Source organism: Protopterus annectens, chromosome 3.part1 (assembly GCF_019279795.1).
Source record: "Protopterus annectens isolate FY-2018-M chromosome 3.part1, PAN1.0, whole genome shotgun sequence".
Classification (NCBI taxonomy): Eukaryota; Metazoa; Chordata; order Ceratodontiformes; family Protopteridae; genus Protopterus; species Protopterus annectens.
In genome coordinates this window covers 1,399,116,989-1,399,141,084 of record NC_056732.1, presented here as the reverse complement: position 1 = coordinate 1,399,141,084, position 24,096 = coordinate 1,399,116,989, and the positions used below count along the sequence as shown (strand labels likewise).

The following is a 24,096-nucleotide window of genomic DNA, read 5'->3' as shown; positions in this document are numbered from 1 at the left end:
GAGTCCATTGTTTAGCTGTTGGAATAACAGGCATATAAATGTTATCACAGTGCTGTCTTATGGAGAGCAATACTGTGGACGCTCATTTGTCTCCATTTTTTGCACAGTATATCTCAAAGATCTCAGTTGCCTGAATGCTGTAGAATGACAATGGGGACTATTTGAAAAGAATGATAAAGTGACCGTGCTGTGATAAATGATAAATAGTGTGTTAGAAATTGTGCAGTGTGTCCTGATGGGGATTAAGTATGCATAAATAATGGGTTTGGAATATGAATGATCCAAATTGGACACTCAGCATTCCACAGCAAGGTGTCAATATACCAGTCAGTAGAGAAAGTCACGATCAGTGAACAGGAAAAAAAAACAGATCTAACACAAGATGTGATATATGTGGATCAGAGTGTTTTTTATGGGGGGGTGAATGTGTGTCTGCTGTGTATATGTGGGTGAGTTTATCTCTCGATCAGCCTGCATGTGTATGTGTACAAAATGCCCCAGTTACTATATACTGGTGGCTAGAGAGAGCAAATGGTGGTGGGTAGAGATACTCAGGCTTGAACCCTGTACCTTGTTTGCAGGTGTTAAGGACCTGAATTCCCTACCCACCACCATTTGTAAAAAAAAATTGCAGATTTTTGCCTCATATGTGATCTGATCTCTTCCACATAATATCTGTGGTTTTTAAATATTGCAATGCTTGATATTTGGTTCAGTGGTAGCATTGTTGCCTCACAGCTGCAGGTTCTCTGGTTTGATTCTTGGCTGGGGTGCCTTCTGTGTGGAGTCTGCATCTTCTCCCTGTGTTTGTGTGGGTTTGCTTTTCTGTCCTCCCATGTTACAAAGACATGTATGCATTATTTCTTCCTGGGCCTCTGCTGAAAATTGTTTTTTTGTTCCAAGTCAGATTGTCCTGATTAACAAATGTTAAATAAAATTGACAGGCATTTGAATTTCAGACTTCAGTTTTCTGAATGTTTAATTCCTTGCATATTTGATGGTGCAGTGATAGCAGTGTTGCCTCGCAGCTGTAGGTTTGCTGGTTTGATTCTTGGCTGGGGTTGCTTCTGTGTGGAGTCTGCATCTCATCCCTGTGTTTGTGTGGATTTGCTCTGATGTCCTGCCATTTTACAAAGACATGTGTCTGCAGTATTTCTCCCTGGGCCTCTGCTGAAAATTGTTTTTGTTCCGTCAGAAGTAGAATTTGCATCTCATCCCTGTGTTTGTGCGGATTTGCTCTGATGTCCTGCCATTTTACAAAGACATGTGTCTGCAGTATTTCTCCCTGGGCCTCCGCTGAAAATTGTTTTTGTTCCATCAGAAGTAAAATTGACACTGAATTTCAGAATTCATATTCTTCAGAAAATGCATAGTAACACAGCCTTTTACACAACCTTTTATTCTAGCAATTTTCTAAGATGAATATTTGAAATTTGTCCTTATTTTTGGGACTGTATTACCCCATTATTGGCTTTGTCCAGTTTTTTTGTGCTAAGGTTGACAGCTAAGGCAAGAACTGAATTCACTGAATATGTTTGAGGGCTGTGTTCCTTCATTACTGGGTTTGTCCAGGTGTTTTGTGCTAAGAGGTTGATGGCTATGGTGAGAACTGAATTCATTAAATGATAGCCATTTAAGTTTCAGTCTTCCTCTCTTTCACAAAGCAGCCAATTTGGTGTAGTGGTATGTTGCTCTGACTGTTTTGCACAGGGACCTTGGCAGTAAAATGTATGGTGGTAACGCAGCATTTTTCTTTCACAAAGCAGGCGATTTGGCATAGTGGTATGTTGCTCTGACTCTCTTGCACAGGGACCTTGGCAGTAAAATGTATGGTGGTAACACAGCATTTTATTCTAGCAACTTTCCGAGATTATACAAGCAATATTTAATGTGTCCCTGGTTTTTGGCCTTTTGACCCCGTCCCCCTCAATAAATTTGGCTTTTTCCAGATTTCTTGTGCTGCGAAATTGAGATGCAGTTGAGTATTGAGTAGATTTTACAAGGAGTTGAGAGCTGCAGGGGGAAGAGAAGTTTAGTGCTGCTTATGCTAAGTCAGCTTGCATTGTTAATAGCACAACAGGTTGTGTACTTGCTTTTGATGCAGAAAGTTGTTGGTTCTACTCCCACAAGGGGTGAATGCTGCCCTACTGAAAAAGTTAAGATACTAACTATGGGGCTGTTATCAGTTTGCCATCCATTTCCTATTGCAATATTACTAGCTTATCATTTTTAATGTAAGATAGGCAATTTATTCCTCAGGGGCATCAGACGCTTTATTTTTTGATTAAACCATGAAATATAAAGGTGTTTGCTAGCAGCAACCTCTTCATTAGTTACAGATTCATTTAATGTGGAATTATTTAGATGACTTTTTTACTTCAGAGATTGTGCATATTTACTGATAATGGTGGACTGTAGAATTGTGCATATTTACTGATAATGGTGGACCGTAGAAGTTTGAGTAGACTTATGATGGAAATGTTCTGAACTGGGCAGTTCTGTCATTATTGGTGCATGCATTTTGTTTCATTGTTTACTGGAAAAATGTTCAAAACAATAGAAAGGTGTATTAAAGAGCACATGTATGTTTCATATGCAAGGGGCCTATGATTTGAAAACAGCCCAGAATTAATCTTTATCTGCCACTGGTAAAATGTATTTTCTTTGAATGTGGGTTTCAATGCTGTTTCAATTAATGTGAGTTTCAAGGGCAGAGAAGTTTTAATGCTAAGGTTGTTTAACAGATGTCTTAGTGTTTGTGCTGTAAAATGCAAAATAAAACTTTCAAATGAAGTCCAAATCATAATAGAAGTAAATCAGTATGCACATTAGTGTTTATGGTAAATGGAGTGAAATAGCCAAGTAATGGATCATTGGAATGGGTGCAGGGGGAGGCTCGATGATTTTGTGAGGGGAAAGGGTGGCAAACTTAGACAGCCCCAGCTGAAATATTCCTCCCAACTGTCCAGATTTTCAAAGAATGAATAGATTTTTGCTTCTTATTTTTGGTTTGTTCCTCATAAAATTTGTGGTTTTCTGGCAAAATCATTTAGGAATTAAGTCACTAATGACACACTGAGTTTCAGACTTCATAACCTTAAGAAAAATGCATGCGAAAGTAAGACCTGTTGTTCTATCAACTGTCTCAGTTTATACAAGAGCAATTTTTAGTACTGTTTATATTTTCCCCCAATATATTTGGCCTTGTCCAGATTTATTGCATAACAGGTTGAGAGGTACATGCAAATTGCTTTATAGAATTAGGCATAGCCAAACCTCTCAGCTGTCTCGGATTTTGGCTCAAAATGTTGCTCTTCCCCTAATAATCCCTCCGCAAAATAGCAATTTTGGAAGAAAACATGGAGGGTTTACAATTAAGAAATAACTGTACTAATCAGAGTTATAGATTACTTTTATTTCAGAAATGCATGTAGATTCTTTTATTTTGTCAGCTACTCAAGTTAACAGTACTAATATTAAAGTGTCTCTTCTTTGATAGGTTCAAAGCTGTATTGTGTGGCTATTTTATATTTTTACATAACATTTTTGGTTCATGTTTCATAAAATTGTTTTTTTGGCAAATTAGTGACAAATCATTAAAGACTGAAGCTAGAAAATAATGACAGACATTTGAGTTTCAGATTGCATATCCTTCAGAAAATTCATACTAATGCAAGACCTACTATTCTATTATCTTTATAAGAGCAATATTTTAAAAATTGTCCTTATTTTTGGGCCTTTGTCTCACTTCTTTGTATGGCTTTGTCCAGATTTCTTGCTCTGAGGTTGAGAGTTATGACAAATGTGTCAGGGCCATCACAGTCAGCCAGACACATTTCAAATTGTGACATACTTGTTGCACCCCACTCCCCCTTGTAGTGACTCTGGATGTGTTGAGGCAAGGCAAGGAGTAGTTATGCAGTGTAAATGTGCAGAGTACCCCCCCTCCCCCATCCAAGGTAGACACAAGTACTAGAGTGGCTTTTCATCTGTCCTTGATTTTTGCAGAGTGGTCTGGTTTCTGTCATATTTTTTGCACTGTTGATTTATGCTTATTACTCAAAGTGCCTGTTACTCTGTGTTTAAGTAGCAATACTTTAATGACCATCAGGTAAGCTTGGCTGAGATCGTAAGATGGAAGTAAGCTTTAATAAGCATACTGTTAAAGAACTGCCAACATTGAAAGCCTTTCTGTTGCCATGTAGAGAATACTTAACTAGATAATGTATAAACCTCGGGTATTGAAATGCATATGATAGTATTTGTAATAAAGGACAGGATTACATTATTTTAAGAAGCTCATTACACTTGGAGACTTCCAGTCATCTCTGCAGGCTTTACCCGTAAACTAAACAGAATGCCAATCGTGTGGTCCATAACCTGTACAGTAATCCTTTTAAGCAATGTATCTTGAGCTTATTTCTTGTTTGCTTTTCATTTTTTACTTTGATCATGTTTTCCCCATGAAACAAGTAGATAGTTGTCAGGCAGCAGGTCTGTTTTGGATAAGAAACATTTTTACAAGTGGGGGCATCAGAGATTTCTACTTTCACCATGTTACTTGATACTTTAATAAAGCTGAATATAAATTATAATTAGAACTGCAGTGCAAGAAGTGGTTTGAGTTGAGTGCTGCTTGTTTTTCTTATACTTGATTTTGCCTGGCATTCCATTAATGTATTTAAAAAGTAATTTATTTTTTCATGCCTCACAACCTTTTTGTTTCCATCTAGATATTAAGTAAGCTGTCATGCAGCCAATGCATTGAAATATTTTTATTCTTCTACACTTCATTTTGTCTTGATTAGACTCTCATAATGACGGTTTGGCACCCAGGTAAGTGTATTTAGTTAGTTTTTGTGGTTTTGAGCATAGCTCCTCCCATTTCTAAGTTGGCTGCACCCCTTCCCATTGACCCCACCCATTCAGCTGTCTCCTGCAGCCACCCTTTGATTTGAAGTCACCAGCCACCACTGCTGTTTAGTGAAATGTTTATGTCGGTCTTTGATTTTTTTTTCTACCTTTATGTATGCCTGACCTTGTTTAGCTAACCATGCTGTTATATTTGTGCTAAATATTATTCTCCCAAAGGTACATGCTGTATGCTTTTTACAACTGAAATTGTCTTGTGTTCTATTTTCTGTAGCATTTTTTTCTGTGTTGAATGCTGCGTGCCTTGTCTTGCAGCTGCATTTTTATCTATAGTCCTTGAAGCATGTTCCAAACACTGAACATTCAGCTTGTCTCAAGCTGTACCAGTATATATGTATGCTGGCAAACAATAATACATGTATTTAACTAACTATATTATTTCTACATATATTATAGCAACAGATGTGTATATGCATCTAACTAGCAAATAGATGTGCACATGCATTTATACGTTTTTAAACATATCTATCACTGTATACATTCCCTCTGTTTTACTTTAAATATAAAACTGTCTACATCAGTCTGTACTTTTTATTCAAGTTATATTGCTATTAACTAGAAACACATTGGGAAACAAAACCTTTAGTTTTCTTTTGATACAGCAAGTTAACACAGTTTTATATTGTCAACACAATGATAACAAGCATTACCAGTTATGAGTTGTATTTTGCAATTGCTGAATATGACATTATACAGTGATATCCTATATAGTAATGTATTGACAATGCTTGAGGATTTTACTGCAAAGGCATTGCAGTGCTGTTTTTTTTGAAAAAAAAAAAAAACACGTCAGAAATGTCAAGCTTTGACTTGTTACTCTATTATAAATGAATTGAGAAGCAATTTTTGTGAACAGTTTAATACTTGAATGAAGGGAGGTGCAGAGGGGCTTGCCCTGCTACAAAAAGAAATCTGAAGGAGAAGAGCAATTTTTGAGATTCATTCTTCTCCTGTGTTTTCATTCTTTTTTTCCTCAGCTTTATGGCTGTCAGCATTTCGAGTGCTAACATTTTAATACAGAGCTAAAGATGATACACAGACCACTATAAACTCTTCAAATAACACACACACAGAACACTGAATGAAACATTTAAAAAACTATTTTTGCAGGTGGGCAAGACCCTTGTAATCTTCTGGTGGGGGACTCTGCCCTCACCCCTTTAAATATACTAACTTCAGGAAAAGAGAATTCCCCCTATAAATATGCAGCAACTGCTCTCAGGTTCTATGATCTCACAATACATATGCAAGTCCATGTCTACTTTTGTTAACATGCTTAACAATCATTGACTACAGAAGGATAAAAGAAAAAAAATAACACAACCACAACATAACAGAAACATAAAAGTTGAAATAAAACATAAATATGCAAAAGTTAGCAAAAGAAAAACAGGCAGAGCTAAAATAGAATCGCACAGTCTCAAGAGTTTATAAGTTTGAAAAGCTATGTCTTTGGCCTGTACTTGAAAACAGCAACATTTTAAGGGCCTCTCAGCCATCTAAGAAACATATTTCAGAAGTGTGGACTTCAAAAAGAAAAAGTACAAATGACAGAAGATTGAAGCCCTACATCTGGAATCAACCTTTGGATGGACAAGCTCAGTGTACTAGCAAGCCAGAACTAGTCTAGAACCTCTCACAAGTAGGGAGAACCAGAACTTTAAACATGCCCTGCTGTCAAACAGGCAGCCAGGTGTTCTACACAGCACTGACCAGCCATTATGTATAAAAAAAAGATATTCACTATCATTAGACAAGAAAGCAAAACACAAATGCTTCTAGAAATTCACCCCATTTTCTCTCTTTCAGTAATACTATTGCAGAAATGGTTTGATATACAAATTTGTAAATACATCTCTACCCCCACATGTAACCAGGCTGCAGAATTTTAAATAGCCACAAGTGCTGAAGTTCTCCATCAGAGAGCCTAAGGTAGAGGGATATCAGTAGTGACAAGAGTAGAACATCATGGCACGCACTGTAACAGGAAGGTCTTCTGGTGGAATAAGGCATATAATTACGCTAATATTCATGAGATAATGGGGTGACTACAGCTGAAATGTGGCCCTTGAATGTCAGTCTCTTATCAAGTACAACAGCCAGACTTCACACCTTTTACATGAATTCCAGGTTGTCTCTGCAACAGGAGATAGTTTGGTGAATCTCTCTCTGAGGGGAATGTACTCTAATGGCAAGCATCTTCAAGGTACTGAGATTCAAACTACTGGTACCCATCCATTCATTCAAGAACAGATGCTGAGTCACTGTCTAAATAACCAATGTTGAGCACAGATTTCAGAGGGAAGGAAAGGTGCAGCTGCATGTTATCAGAATAAAATGATGAAATAAACTTATTTGAATAATGTCTCACAGAGGAACCTTTTATACTGCTAACCGTAATGGGCACAAAATGAACACTACAGTTGACAGGGTAGGAAGAAGAAAACTTAAACCCTGACAAAACCGTGTAAATATGTTCAAAGGCACAGCAGCCAAATCAATCCAGAAATACACCTGGGAATCCATAGTAAGTCTGCAAACAGTCCAGTAGAATCCCAAGGTCCAACATGTCAAAGTCTGATGACAGATCTAACCAGACCAAGTATTAGTAACAACACTAGTGTCTTGCCTTAATAGAATTATTATAAACCCTTGTACCAAGATCTCCATGCACAGTAAACATAAGTGAAACCATTCCAGAAGTGCTGCATTTAGAGTTGCGACTGGGGAGATTACATTCAAAGGGAACATTTTCATTAAATAGTCCAACATCCTAGCTGAATGCTGCAGAGGAGGACAGACAAGGATTGCACCCTCTCTGAGGCATCCTCTACTATGTGTCCTTGGTGGCAACACATGATTCAGCAAGTTCTGCTCCGTCATTGCAGGACAGACAAGGACTGCATCCTATCTGTGGCATCCTCTACTATGTGTCATTGGTGGCAACACATGATCCAGCAGGTTCAGCTACTTCACTGCAGGACAGACAAGGACTGCACCCTCTCTGAAGCATCCTCTACCAAGTGTCAGTGGTGGAGACATATGATCCATCAGGGTCACCTCTGGCAATGCAGGACAGACAAGGACTGCAACCTCTCTGAAGCATCCTCTACTAAGTATCAATGGTGGAGACATATGATCCATCAGGGCCACCTCTGGCAATGCAGGACAGACAGGGATTATACCCTGTCTGAAGCATTCTCTGTTAAGTATGAGTGGTGAAGACACATGATCCAGCCAGGTCAGCTCTATGACAGACACATGATCCAGTAGGGTCAGCTCCAGTAATGCAGGACAGACAAGAACTACACCCTATGTGAAGCATCCTCTACTATGTGTCAGTGGTGGAGACACATGGTCCAGCCAGGTCAGCTCCATGACAGACACATGATCCAGCAGGATCAGCTCCAAGACAGGCACATGATCCAGCACGGTCAGCACCATGACAGCTCTAGTCACAGTAACCATTACAGTCAGCACTCCATGTTTTGCAATTACTTAACTTTAGTGCTAAAAGTCCAAGGTGCAATCAAAGGTTATATCCATAAATCATGCACTTATGATAGGAAAGTGTACTGTGCATAAAATCTGCAGCATAATTCATCTCTTCAAAGAAGTCGCAGTCTCATCATATTGAAATAATGACCCTCAACATGTGCATCTATGACAATGGGTATAGTGAAAAAAACATCCATCCAGTGACTCATCAGCTGCAGCCAGCCAACATGACGCATCAAAGTTGTCAGTCTCATAACAATCAATCTGCATCATGCCCAATGGTGTTGTCACTAACCTCAGAACAAAGTCCACTACAACAGTATTTGTCAGGATAACCTATAGATGCAGCATAATTATCAAAGATTTGTGATAGTGGAGTCACATAACCAAAGAGCTGTTGACCCCAAGTGCCAGCAATAGCTATGCTTTCAAATTACATCACCTCCAAAATTGTATCACTATAATGGAGGACCCCAACACACTGGTACTCCTGTGCCTGCCTGTAATATCTGCACCATTAGGCACAGTATTTCCCAGTTAAATAGGACCAACAGAAGCAAACAGACATGGCGACAGTGCCTTCACCACAGACAGACATACATTTGTAAAAACACATGCACTCACATCACAGCAATCTGTAAATGGTTCCACACAATGTTACTGTATGGACAGTATGTCTGCCAGTCCAGACGTTCATCAGTGTGCCATGCTGAGACAGCAATGCCACTCATATCCGTCACACTTGAATGACTATATTCCCTTTGTAGAACTTAGAAATGCAGTTTTTAAGATGCTGACAATCAAAGGTTGGCAGATTTTTGTATGACAGATATCATCAATTCAGATTTCTCAAGGGAATATGCAGCCCCTTTAACCTCATGAATTTCTTAGACAAAGTAACCATATCACTGGACAGTGATTATGCTGTACACACACAGGTTCATAGGTTCATAGGTTCATACTAGGCTATCTGCCCAAGGGCATTTATAAGACTAGCCCATAGTTATTTGGCTTTCGCCACCCCTTTAGTTTGAATAAAACTATGCCTATTATTTTGCTGTGCCTCTGTCAAGCAGTGACACTGAAGTAATCCCTGGGGTATATCTGTGATCCCCCATCCATTGGTCAAGATTCCTCTTGAACAAGGCCAGCGAGGTGCTCTGCCTCACATGTACTGGGATTTTGTTCCACAGCATAGGGAGTCTCTGGGTGATGAATCTGTCCCTCCAGCACGTTCTATTAATAACCGTGTCAAGGTTTAAGTCTCCTGCCCTTGTGGTTCTGAGGGATCTAGATTTTATGAGGTGAAGCATATTCATCAAATCAGGGTTTGACATGGCCTTATATGTCAGGCACAGGTCACCTCTGAGCAAGCGGTATGAGACTGAATAGAGCTGGAGTTCTTTCAGTCGGGCAGCATAAGACATATTTTTGAGACCCTTTATCCTTTTGGTGAGGAACTTTTGGGGCCTTTCCAGCTGCTGCAGGTGTCGGGTCAGATACATTCGAATGGGGCATTGTACTCAATCATAGGTCTAATGAGTGATGAGTACAGGGGGACGATGACCTCCCTTGATCTAGATGTGAATCCCTTTATGATCAGGTGGGCAATGTAGAAGGTTTTCCTAACTACTTTAGCAACATGAGTATCAAACGAAAGGCTACTGTCAACCTGGGTCCCCAGATCCCTGATGACTTCTTCTGTGCTCAGTGGATTGCCACCTATATGATAGCTAGGGGTAACCTTGTTTTTCCCGAAGGGTATGACTATGCATTTCTTGGCATTTAACTTTAGGCCATGGCTCTGGCACCAGTTATCCATTTCTGTGAGGCCCTTCTGAAGGATATCTGTGTCAGATGTGTTTTCGACTATGGCGCCCAGTTTGCAGTCATCTGCAAACTTTGTCAGCCATAACCCTCCTGTGTTTGCTTGTACTTCAGAAAAGTAGATGCCGAACAAGAGTGGACCCAGGACTGAGCCCTGTGGGACACCACTTGTGACAGGCTTTGAGTCTGACATGGCTCCAGCAACTCTGACCCTGTGGGTTCTGTCACTTAGCCAGTTTGCAACCCATCTTGTGATGTATGGGTTTACATTCAAGCTGATGAGTTTTTCGATGATACCTGAGTGGGGTATTGTGTCATAGGCCTTTGCCAGGTCAAGGTAGGCTGTATGGACTGCCTTTCCCTCATCAATGGCCTTGGTGACTGTCTCGAAAAAGTCAACCAAGTTTAAAAGGCATGATCTGCCTTTGACAAAGCCAAACTGGGTTGGATCCAAAGTCTGCAAGTTCCCTATGTCTTTATTTATGAGTTCCATTATGATCCTCTCCATGGCTTTGCAGATAAGGCTTGTCAAGCTAATGGGACGGTAATTTCCAGGGTCGGTGGAGGCACCGCCCTTGTGAAGTGGGACCACAGTCGCCGTGCACCACTCCTTGGGTGCGTATCCTGAGGTGAGGCTAAGATTAAACAGCTGTCCTAACTGCGGGTTTAATTCCTCATTGAGTTCGTGGATCACACAGCCGGGGACACCATCCGGTCCCATGGATGCTGTGTTTTTTGCTTTGGAGAGAGCAGTTCTCACCTGGGCGTTGGAGATGTTTGGGGGGCTACAATCCTCTGGTATAGATATCTCTCCTTTTGGGGGGGGGGAGTTTGCACTGAACCTGTCAGCCAGTATGTTGGCAATGTGTGTAGGTTCAGTAATCTTCACATCATTTTGAACTAATTCTGAGCATATCTGGGAGTTTCCTCCTAGGTTTCTAACATAGCTAAAGAAGGCCTTATGATTGTCTTTTGAGTCCTTGGCGATTTTTCTCTCAAAATTTGCCTTGGATGATTTTATGAGAGCTCTTAGTTTTTACTTATAATGATCAAAGGTGTCTTACCTTTCAAGGATTTTGCTCTATCTTGTAGTAGCTTCCTCCTTTTGTTGTAGAGCTTGTTTATGGCTGGGGTCCACCAGACTGGACGCTTGCCTTTGGTACAAAGAGTCTTAGTTTTGTTTGGGATTGCCTGATCCATGCTGTCCTGTAGGTGCTGGTAGAAGGCATTTGTAAGTGATTCAGCGGTTTGAGTAATGTTTACCACTGGCTCAGGGGCCTTAAAGGAGACCACACTAGTTTTTAGAAGTGTGAAGTCGGCTTTTGAGAAGTTTTTCACTGTGGTCTTTTTTATTTCAGGTGGGGGCGGGATGAGGACCTCCAGCGAGATTAGTTTATGATCTGATCTCACCAGTGAGGGGTATACATCCGGTGTTGAACATTGTGATCCCATGTTTGTGATGATGAGATCAAGTATGTTTTCTCCTCTTGTGGGGATGGTGACTAGTTGTTCCATGGCATTTGAGTTTATGAACTCCAGGAACCTTTGGGCTAGAGTGTTTGGGCTTGAGTAGTGTTCCCAGTCTATATTAGGGTAGTTGAAGTCACCTAGTATGATGGTGTTTGGAGATACATTTATCCCCTCCATTGTTTTCAGGAAGGCCATGTGAGGTTCCTGAGTTTGAGAGGGTGGCCTGTAACATGCTACAAATTGCAGAGCAGTCTTGCCTATGGTTAATTGCACCTGGATGGTCTCCGATGCATCGTGCGTTGCCACCAACCTTGAGGTGTGGGTGTCCTTTATGAATATGGACACCCTCCTTTCTTGGTGTTGTCCGGATTTTGGGGCCGGAACGCATGATATGAGGTGAAACCTGATAGTGCTGGGGTGCTCTCAGGAGCCTTGAACCAGGTTTCTGTCACAGCACAGACATCGATGTTCTCCATACTGAGAAGGGCCTCGAGTGCGTGCATCTTGAGATAGAGACTTCTGGCATTGAGCAGCATTACCCTTAGTTTTTTTACTTTTTTGTGTTCTAGGATGGTAGGTTTAGAATTTGAGCCTTGCCTAAAAAGGCACTATGGGGGTGGCAAGAGCCTTTGCCAATATCCGAAGCCTAGGGGTGACAGGTGCAAGCCGTCCCTCAGCAGCGTGGCTTATCCAGCATGTCATCCCAGGCAGACAGACATTGGATCCCCTTTGAATGACACCAGAATTTAAGCCAATTATTAAAGCTGATCATCTTATCACTGTATTGTGGCATCATTCTAGGTGAAGGTAGGATACTGCTCAAGGTCAGGGTCATACCTGCCTGGGCTACATTATCAGAGAGCTCCTCAATGTCTCTTTTCATGTAGTCCAAGGAGGTACGTCTCAGGTCGTTTACACCAGCGTGGACAATGACTGAGTTGTACTTGTACCTGCTGTTGAGAGACCTGAGTGCTTGTGTTATGTGGTGGATTCTAGCGCCCGACAGGCAGCTTACTGTGACCTTCTCCTTACTCAGTCTGGTGAGCGGGACGTCAGTGTGTCTGACTATGGAGTCACCTATGACAAGTATGTTTGGTGTTGTATTTGGCCTTAAGGGCAGTGACTGCTTTGCACACTGATTTTGTTGTTTATGTGTTGTTTGTGTGGTGTATTGAGTTTGCAGTTGCTTGGGTGTCTGCTTTGGAGGCCTCTGCTGTTTAGGTAAATTTTTACTCAGAGCCTCCGAGTATGTCTTAGTGTGTTTATGTGTTTGATTCAGTGGTGTGGTTGAGTTATGTGAGACTGGTATTGTGGTGTGTGTAGATGCCTTCTCCTCCTGCCTGGTCTTGCCAGTCCTGAGTTGAGGGAGCTCAGCCTCCAGTCTGGCTAAATAGCTGCATCTCTCACAAGTGTTAGTGTTACGTGGGAGGAGGAGAGGGTTGTCCGTGTACATGAGGCAATTGTAACATTGTCTCAGGATTCCCAGATTCACCAACTGGGCAGGAGAGGACGCCAGCATCTGACCCTTCGACATGCTAGAAAGAAGTATGAGTTGGTATGAGACAGAAAAGTAGTGGGCTTAGCAGGGACGTGGGCACTCCTGGGGGGTTTTGCTAGTGAGAGATTTATGTAATATAGGAGTGCTTGACCTGCAAAGAGAATGCTTATAAGACAAGGGATATGCTTATAAGACAAGTGCTGAGCTTTTTGAGAAGAAAAAGCTATTTGGAACAAGTGCTGCACTTTTTAGTGTAGGTGTAAACTGTTTAGGTTCCTAACAGAGCAGTTTTAAGGGAAAAATTGAAGAACAGACTTTCTGGAGCCAGAAAGAGTTTAACCTTGTTTAACCGGCGCTGCCCGATGCTGCTCTAGTGGCAACTCCGTGCTAAATCGCGCTAAAGCACGTTAAAGCGTGCTTGATAGCAGGGGCTGGAAAGAAGCAGGAATAGACCCAAAAGGGAAAATAAAACTACAGTTTCAAGTCAGTAACCACCTCTACGGGGTGCAGGGAAGCTGCTCAATGTTAGTCACTGCCACTGATCAACAGAGAGACCCTCCTTCAGCCCAAGCAAAATGGCCTCACAGAAACTTTCAAACAGTTCAGGAACAGCAAGCCTGTAATTGAAAAGTGGGAAAAAAGCAAGATTTTTTTTGTTTTTGTTTTTTACAGAGATAGCAGAGGTTCACAAGTAATATCAAGTTATAACAGTGCAGTAAATGACCCCACACAAGAGTGCTAGGTCAAGGACAGAAAATATGCAAGTTTTAAGAAAAAATGATTTAAAATTAAGTGCAAACAGGAAATTCAGCAAACAGCTTTTGGTTGTGCTCTAAATACAGCTACTAATACAGAAATCAAGTTTAACAAGCCAGAAAATGCTCAAGCTAGGCAGCTATGCAGAAAAACTTAGCAAATAAACAGAGAAAAAAACTTAAAATCTCAAAAGTGGCTCCCTTCTTCTCTCAGCATTATTTCCTCTTGGAGGGTGCTTCACCAACAGCCAACAAGCCTGAAAAGACGCCCAAACCACGAGGCAACTAGGTTTTAAGAGAGGAAGATGAAGGAGTTATGGAAATGACCCCTAGTGGCCAATAAAACTACAGTTTCAAGTCAGTAACCACCTCTACGGGGGGCAGGGAAGTTGCTCAATGTTAGTCACTGCCACTGATCAACAGAGAGACCCTCCTTCAGCCCAAGCACAAATGGCCTCACAGAAACTTTCAAACAGTTCAGGAACAGCAAGCCTGTAACTGAACTTTTTTAACTCTCAGAAAAGTGGGGAAAAGCAAGATTTTTTTTGTTTTTGTTTTTACAGAGATAGCAGAGGTTCACAAGTAATATCAAGTTATAACAGTGCAGTAAATGACCCCACACAAGAGTGCTAGGTCAAGGACAGAAAATATGCAAGTTTTAAGAAAAAACGATTTAAAATTAAGTGCAAACAGGAAATTCAGCAAACAGCTTTTGGTTGTGCTCTAAATACAGCTACTAATACAGAAATCAAGTTTAACAAGCCAGAAAATGCTCAAGCTAGGCAGCTATGCAGAAAAACTTAGCAAATAAACAGAGAAAAAATACTTAAAATCTCAAAAGTGGCTCCCTTCTTCTCTCAGCATTTTTTCCTCTTGGAGGGTGCTTCATCAACAGCCAACAAGCCTGAAAAGACGCCCAAACCATGAGGCAACTAGGTTTTAAGAGAGGAAGATGAAGGAGTTATGGAAATGACCCCTAGTGGCCAATAAAACTACAGTTTCAAGTCAGTAACCACCTCTACGGGGGGCAGGGAAGCTGCTCAATGTTAGTCACTGCCACTGATCAACAGAGAGACCCTCCTTCAGCCCAAGCAAAATGGCCTCACAGAAACTTTCAAACAGTTCAGGAACAGCAAGCCTGTAACTGAACTTTTTTAACTCTCAGAAAAGTGGGAAAAAGCAAGATTTTTTTTGTTTTTGTTTTTTACAGAGATAGCAGAGGTTCACAAGTAATATCAAGTTATAACAGTGCAGTAAATGACCCCACACAAGAGTGCTAGGTCAAGGACAGAAAATATGCAAGTTTTAAGAAAAAAACGATTTAAAATTAAGTGCAAACAGGAAATTCAGCAAACAGCTTTTGGTTGTGCTCTAAATACAGCTACTAATACAGAAATCAAGTTTAACAAGCCAGAAAATGCTCAAGCTAGGCAGCTATAGACCTGCCCATGAACAAAATCTTCAAGGGAAGACAAGCCCTACTGTATAACATTAACCAGCACCATCTCAGATATTAAAAGATCTACCCTATTCACTCTGATGTAAATTTATGAGCTCCTCTGTGAACAATGTTACTCTAACTGGATCCTGAAATGTCAAAATAATATTTTAATTTGTGCACATCAGCATTAAAATTTCTCCTAGTGACAAGGCTTTCTGAAACCCTCTACCAGGTGTTCTAAAAAAACAGTGACCAGCCATTGTGTATTAAAAAAAAAAATATTCACTATCATTAGACAAGAAAGCAAAACACAAATGCTTCTAGAAATTTGCCCCATTTTTCTCTCTTCCAGTAATACTTTGGCTTTCAAGCCCTTTCTTTCCAACCTGCTACATATCGCATTATAAAGGCAACATCACAGATTCATAAACACATCCTGTCCAGGTACTAAATGGCCACAACTGCATAGAATATGACCTTTAAAGTGCAGACTGAATAATCTGTTGTATCTTAACCTGGGACTTCCAGAAAGGAGGGGAGTGACTGAAATTCATATAGTAAAAAGTATAAACATTATAAAACTCTATAGATTGATTAAATCATTCAAATATTTGTAGCCTGAGTACACAATCCGAAGAAAAGTATAACAATGAAGAGAGATCTACTTCCCCATAGACTATAATCGGTAATATTACACAAACATGAAATGCCTCTTTAAAATATAGCTCAACCATAAAACAGTAAATCTGATCTCAAAAAAGGTACTCTTTTATATTCACTACAATGTGAAAACAGTGAATTAATTACATATACAAGCACCAAAAATGCACATTAGCAGCCAATACCACATCTTCCACCAAATTAAGCTCAAAACTCATAAATGTCAGCATGAACTAAACAATAAGGCAAACTAAGTATAATAATGCTTAAAAATTCAGCCAAACACAAGAAAATGAGTATAAAAAGAGACATTAAAATATACTAATGTTACAAAACACATAAAATACATTAAACAACAGATAAATATAAAAGTAACACCAAATCAGATATTGAGAAAATGTACCTTAACATTATTGTACCAAACATGTATGCTGAAACAGACAAGTGAAACAAGGCCAAAGGTAACTGATATTGCTACATCCTTCCTAAGAAACCACCAACACTAATGTAAATGTATGCTACACCCCCACCAAAAGTCCCAAACTGCATCAATTGGGGGGGGGGGGGCTGGGAGTCACAAATTATGTAACATTGTGGGATATGGAAAGTCTGTTCATAAATCCTGCCATACATTATGAAACTTGAAATATACAGTACCAGAAATTTCATTTACTATAACCAAGCCCCCAGATATGCTATAGGTTTGCACATACACATATACAAATTATATATAGTAATAACACTTATGTGCAATGAAAAACCCAGTGGCTAATGAATTATTTATTTATTAATTAACCACTACTTAGGTTCATGGGTTAAGTACTAGGCAGTCTGCAGACCATGATAACCTAGCCAAAAGGCAACCTATTCATTAGCTCCCTCCAGCCTCAGGGTTGTAAGACAAGGTAGAACAGAAAAGAATTTAAGGCTGCCCATCCAGTTATCTAGACTTACCTTGAAGGTGGCAAGGGTGCTACTTTACTTGACATGAAGTGGAAGTTTCTTCCAATAGACAGGACACATTGTAATATGAATCTATCACACCAACATGTCTTATTTCTCTGTTGATGAAGGTTTATTTCCTTTGACTGGTATTTAGTCTATCATTTGTTCATTGTGAAGGAAAAGGAGGTCAAAGAGTTGGATCTTTCGTGGAATGAAAGGGTAGTCACAGATCTCTATGAAGGAGCCTATACGAAACTGAGTACAGAGAGAGGGCTGCCAATCTGTCCTAATAACTATGATTTCTGAGACCGCTGATCTTTTTAGTTATGAATCTCAGAGTTTTCTCTAGTACCGTGATATGTTTAGACAAATACATGCCAAAAGGTGCATTATGTTTAATAATGGGTCTGATGATAGAGTGAAGGGCAATTACAATTTCTCCGGATCTAGTGGAGATGTCTTTGGAAATTAGATGAGCCAGATAAAAGACTTTCCAGACTGCAGCAGAGATATCTTCAAACAGTAAAGAATTATCAACAAGAGAGCCTTTATCCCTTATATCAGTGTCTTATTGAAGGGATGTGTTACCTATATGACATAGGAAAATGTCTGGTTTACCGAAATGAAGCATGCTGCATTTTTTCACATTTAATTTGAAATCATTGTCTTTGGACTACTTGTTAACATGGTCTAACCTATGATGGAGTAATTGAAAGTCAGTGGAAGATCAAATAACAACACCCATTTTATAGTCATGTGCAAACTTAGACAACCATAGGCCAGGAAGGCTGACCTGAAGGTCTGATAAATATATGCCATATAGGAGTGGGCCCAAAACAGAGCCCTGTATGTATGTACCTGTGACTCATACCTCATGGGTTCTACCAGACAGCCAGTTAGTTATCTAACACACACCACAGGAATTTACAAGTCAATAAATAATCCCTGCATGGGAAATAGTGTCAAAAGCCTTGGCTAGGTCCAGATATGCCATATGTATTGAATGGCCACTATCCACTGCTTTGGGTACTTTTTCAAAGAAATTAATGAGGTTAAAGAGGTGGGACATTCCTTTGACAAATCTGAAATAATGAGTGTCCTGGATTTGGAGAGTTTCAATGTCCAGATTAATGTGGTCTGAGATAATATGCTCTATAGCTGGCAGATAGGTTCAGTGCTAACTTTAACCCCCTCTCATCCCCTAAAGGGCCCATCTCTATACCGGAAGAATGCAAAGTTCCTGTAATCATGGCTGCACAGGTAAAAACCACACTCTTCAAAGCCAAGAACACAGCATCCATGGGATCTGACAAAATCCCAGGCTGTATTCTACATGAACTAGAGAACGTACTGGCACCCCACCTAAGTACTATGTTCAATCATAGCCTCACTTCAGGCTTTGTGCCCACTGAATGGCACACAGTGACAACCCCATTCTACAAAGGGGGAGCCACCACGGACCCCAGGAACTACTGCCCCATTAGCCTGATGAGCCTGGTCTGTAAGGCTATGGAATGTATCATCATGGAACTTATAAACAATGACACTGGTAATCTCCAAACTCTGGACCCCACACAGTTCAGGTTTGTAAAAGGCAGATCATGTCTCCTAAACCTGATAGATGTCTTTGAAGCAGTCATCAAAGCTGTAGATGAGGGTAACTGTAGATGAGGGTAAGGTGGTTCACACAGCCTATCTAGATCTCGCCAAGGCTTTCAACACCATCCCCCCACTCTGGAATTATAGATAAACTCACTACACTAGGTATACATCCCTATGACACAAGATGGGTTGCCAACTGGCTCACTGACAGAACCCACACTGTGAAAGTGGCAGGCTCCAAATCTGACTTCAGACCAGTGACAAGTGGAGTACCACAGGGTTCAGTCCTGGGTCCTCTCCTGTTTGGCAGCTACTTCTCAGAAGTACAGGCTAACACAGAAGGTCTTTGGCTAACGAAGTCTGCAGATGACTGCAAACTAGGAGCCATAATCGAAACTCCTAATGATGTGGACATCCTACAAAAGGGCCTCACTGAGACAGATGCCTGGTGTCAAAGCCATGGCCTCAAGCTCAATGCCAAAAAGTGCATTGTCATCCCTTTTGGTAAAAACTCTGTACTCATGAACTACCACATAGGTGGTAGTGTACTTAACACCAAAAGTGTGATAAGAGACCTTGGGACACAAGTGGATGGTAGTCTCTCCGTTGATAATCACATCGCCACAGTAGTCAGGAAATCCTTTTATGTGGCACACCTCATCACAAAAGGTTTCTCATCCAGGAAAAAAAAGGTCATTGTTCCCCTCTACTCATCACTCATTAGACTCATTATAGAGTACAATGCCCCTTTTGGTATGTACTTTACAAGACATCTACAACAACTAGAAAGGCAGCAGAAATACCTCACAAAGAGGATTACCGGCCTCAAACAGATGCCTTATGCAGACCGTCTCAAAAAACTCCAGCTTTACTCCGTCACATATCGCCTACTCAGAGGCGATCTCTGCCTAACATACAAAGCTATGTCAAACCTAGAGCTGTTGGACATGCTCCACTTAAAGAAATCCCAATCCTTCTGAACTGCATGCTCTAGGGACCTAAACCTTGTCACCGCAATAAACAGAACATGCTGGAGGGATAGACTCCTGTCTCAGAGACTTCCCATACTCTGGAACAAATTACCTATCTATATCAAACAAAGCTCCTCATTAGTATTGAAGAAAAATCTTGATGATTGGATGGGAGATAGGGATCACTTCTGTGGCTTTGCTCGACAGGGGCACAGGAAAATAATTTTCTTGGTTGGTGAAAGTCAGGGTACCTTTTTGGCTAGGCTTATATAGGCCCTAGGGCCAATAGCCTCGTACCTACCTATGAATATTTGAAGATTGTGGAACTAACAGGTTTATAGTTATGAGGGTCTGTGGTTGAATCACCCTTGTGTAACAGCATTATAATGGCTATTTTTCAGGCTTCAGGAATGTAATCACTGGGGAGGCTTAGATTAAAGATTTTAAGTAGGGGTTCAAATGGGCAATATGTCACTGATAATCAGGCAACTCATATATTATCAGGGTCCATGATTGAGGCTTTTTATTTTCTGAGAGGTTTGAGACAGCTTGTTCCCTAGTAACTAAAGGGGGTGGGTGGGATTGTGTAATCTGTAGAATAGGTATAACTGTGTGTGAAGAAAACAAATTACACTGAATTTGTCAGAAAGGATATTAGCTATTTCTTTTGGGTCAGAGTCTGCAGTATTATTGTGGACTATCTCTGAACATTGTTGGGTGTTAGTTCATAACTTCCTGACATTGTTAAAGAAAAATGTATAGTTATTTTTGTTTTAGTGGCTATTTTAAGTTCATACTCAGATTTGAGCTTCCCAATGGTTCCTATAAGCTCTCTACTAGTTTGATTAAATGTGTTCTTAAGTTGAGTAGAATGAGACCTCTTACAAGCATTAAACAACGTCTTCCTCCTGTCATATCATTTATTTATATGGGTATTCTACCATAGAGGGATGTTTTTAAATTTCTCATTATATTTGGTGAGATAAGGGCTGCCTTACCAATACAACTCTAAAAGTGGGAGTAGAAGTTAGCGGTATATTCAGCAGCATTAGCAATGGGATCCATCAGCTCAGTTATTGTTCTACAAAAGTTGATGAACAATGAAAACACACAGACATCCAGCTGTTTTGTGAAGGTCTGGCATTTTTTCAGTCAGGTAAATAGAACCCTAAACAGAATGAACATGTTAGAGAAACTACTCGTTTTTAAAGCCATTTATAAATGAATTCATAAGGAGCTAACTCTTGCTTCCTCTTTCTTATAATGCTAACATGTGAACCTCTCAGATGCAGTCACATATGTTACCCCAGAAATATTTAACTTAGCAATATATTTTGGAAATGAGTTTTGCGTATTCTTTTCATCCAGTGCTGGAGCTCCTGCATCTTACTAATTCCATGCCTCACATCACTACTTACCATCACAGGCCTTGCCATCAGCGTTGAGGACCCAGCCTTTTCTACAGGCGCACTTCATTTCTCCCATTCGTTCTGTACATAACTGGTCGCAGCCACCATTCTTCAGCTCACAAGATGTGATATCTATCAGATGACAAAAAGTAAATATTCAATAGAGAAACCTAACCCTACATTACTACATTAACAATGTCAGCTGGCATGATAGGTATATAACTAAACATTCCCTGTTCCTGAAAGGAAGTGGGAAGTTATCAGACCACAACCAGAATTTCTTCAGTTCAAGAAAGGATGGGAATGCTAACTTTCTAGATTAACAGTCTTTCTTGCGTGATAAATAAAAACAATTTATTAATATTTTGGTGATGGCATTACTTTTCAAACAGAAAAAGCAATCACAGATAAAGCAAGTTAAGCAGGACTAATTTAAGATTCTCCACCTCAAAAAGTACAGAAAGATTAGCATTCTTAAGAAGACCTAACTGAATTTTAATCAGACCTGTTTAAGTTACATTAATTTTAAATATTTAAACAACTACACAGCTAGAAATGCAATATATTACACTGTAAAGTATACATTTTCAAGTCAAACTTCTGATTTGTAAGTTTGTACCAGGCAGCTAACCAGGTTAATCATTTGCAGCCTAGCTGCTAAGAATCTGCTAAGAATACTAATCTATAAACCTATAAACCATAAACCCCCCCTTCTTGCTATCCCTTTCCATGACAGTTTCTGGGGCCAAAAGTGGTGTGTATTTGTAATTACCCATATAATTATCTGGGTTTCATCTGAAGAGGGAAAGTCTATACCAGAGGAAAGGAATTCCTTGTGACATATACCCATCATACTAATGGTTTCAGTTTCTGTTATGTCTGTTGCACAACTGTTCATAGTCTGGTTTTGTGAAAATGGAGGTCACTTAGAAGAGGGTCATATGAAGTCTTGTATGTCAGGCAAAAGTCTGTAAACAAATAAAAAGACAGTTTTGAAGTGCTTCCATTAGGATATGGAAATCAGACCCTTAATTTTTTTAGTGAGGAAACACTGGTCTAGCAATCTGGACAGATAAATGCCAAAGGAAGCATTATATTCTATTATGAGGCTAGTAAGAGACACATACAGGAGTATGGTTAGATCCTAGGACTGAAAAGCAATTACTTTTCAGAATCAGCTGGCCAGTTAGAAGGAATTTCTAACTACTGTGGATAGGTGGTGGCTGAAGGAGATTTATCTGTCTTCAAAGTGCCCACTAATAATATTGTCTACTATGAGTGGAAGCTCATGCTTTCCAAAAAGAACAATACTACATTTATTAGCACTTAACTTAAGGCCAAAGTCCTGACATCCTTTGTACATATTAGTTCTCTTTGAAAGATATGGGAGCCTTCCAGAGTTGATCTCAGATCAAGTTTACAATCTTCAGCAAACTTGGTCAGTGAAAGTTCTCTGACATCAGTACTGACCTCTGAGAAGTATACACCAAACATGGTCCTAATACCAAACTCTGGGACACCCTACTTGGTAACAAGCCTTTTAGAGGATGGCGTTCCCATAATACTAATTTGTTGGGTTCTGACAGAGAGACAGGTTGTTATTAAGTTGTCAAGAACGATTTATATTAAGTATGTTAGGCTTATAAAAGATGTCCAAGGATGGTACTGAAGTTCCTGGTTGGGTTAAAGTGTACTGTGTGTGTACTAATTTACCCTCATCCAAGGCCTCAGTGACATTTTAGCAGGGAGCATCTTCCCTTTAAAAACCCAGACTGGTTTGGGTCAAAGGACCGCAGGCTGACAATATCTTTGTTTACAAGATTCATAATGCTAAGTTCCACCACCTTGCAGATAAGACTGATAAGGCTTAAGGGTCTAATGTTTTCAGGAACAATGATGGAGCTGCAACAGTGGAGGGAGATCCCCACTGGTGGTCTCCATGCCTTGGACACAGAGTCAGATGAGAAGCTGAGACTGAACAGATTCAGCAGTGGGTGAGTGAGGCAGTGCTTCATATTAATCATGAAGCAACCTGGTACATTACCACTGGTACTTGTCTTATCAGGCAGCCTTAAGACTTCCTTAGCTGTAATTATTGGGAGGAATGCAGATGTGAGATCCTGAGTGCTGAGGGTGAGGGGAAACTGCACTCAATTACATTATCTGTGTCTTCGGGTCTGTTGAAAATCAGTTCAGAACAATGTTGGGTATTGTTCCTAATGTTCCTGACACAGATGAACGACTTGTAATTATAACTGACAAAGATAGTGATTTTCAGTTCATACTTAGCCTTGCTGTTCTTGATTTTATTCCCAAGCTCTTTGTTTAACTTCTTAATCTTGAGTATGGGGTTTTTGTTTTGTTCTTAGGGGTAAGAAGTATTTTTTTTTCTTTTGCTGTACATCAGGTCCTGTCTCTTGACCCTTGTATACTTCTTTGAATAGGTTACAGGGGATGTCAACAGTGGTTACTATGTGCACAATGAAGAAGTTTCAAACACCCAATACAGGGTAGCAAGGAATGAACAAGGAAAAATACAGACCACTCCAAAACAAGTCCAAGGAAAGCCAGCAAAGCAGGAACAAACAACTTTAATGTCGACTAAGCGCTTTCACCAAACAACTGTGGCATCATCAGGGTCATACTTCTGTTCAAAAAGCACATGCTTAAATACTCATTACTTACAAACCAATAATCCAATAAACATTCATTAACACAATCATTCAATCACTCACACACCCCTTAAAACATTCTCAAAGAATTCTCCAGTACCTTTACCTGCATAATAAATTCTTACAAATGTATACACCAAAACATGTCTTTAACAGTCCAAAAAATTTTTTTCCTACTTAAAAATAAAATAAAAAAAATATATATACATATATACCTTCAAAATGTGTACACATACATGTATACATATATTTAAAAGTGTAACAATACCACCATGTTACCCAGCTCTTGTAAATATACAATTGAACACTGAAATGCTCATTGTAAAAAAATGCATATACATTCTTGTAACATGGTGAATTACAATATTTAACTTGTTCGTACGGTCAATTGATTATTGATTTGGACTAACAGAATT

At 39.9% G+C, this 24,096-nt stretch overlaps 1 protein-coding gene across 2 annotated transcripts in view; it reads right to left on the bottom strand.

Annotated features, from left to right (window-relative positions):
• The window catches only part of LOC122798485 (fibrillin-2-like), a 1,115,712-nt gene that overhangs the window by 455,731 nt on the left and 635,885 nt on the right, over nucleotides 1-24,096 (bottom strand). For both annotated transcript variants that reach the window (XM_044067451.1, XM_044067452.1), the window contains one exon: nucleotides 21,018-21,140. In XM_044067451.1, coding sequence (XP_043923386.1) covers nucleotides 21,018-21,140 — 123 coding nt within the window. The remainder of the gene's footprint in view (nucleotides 1-21,017; nucleotides 21,141-24,096) is intronic.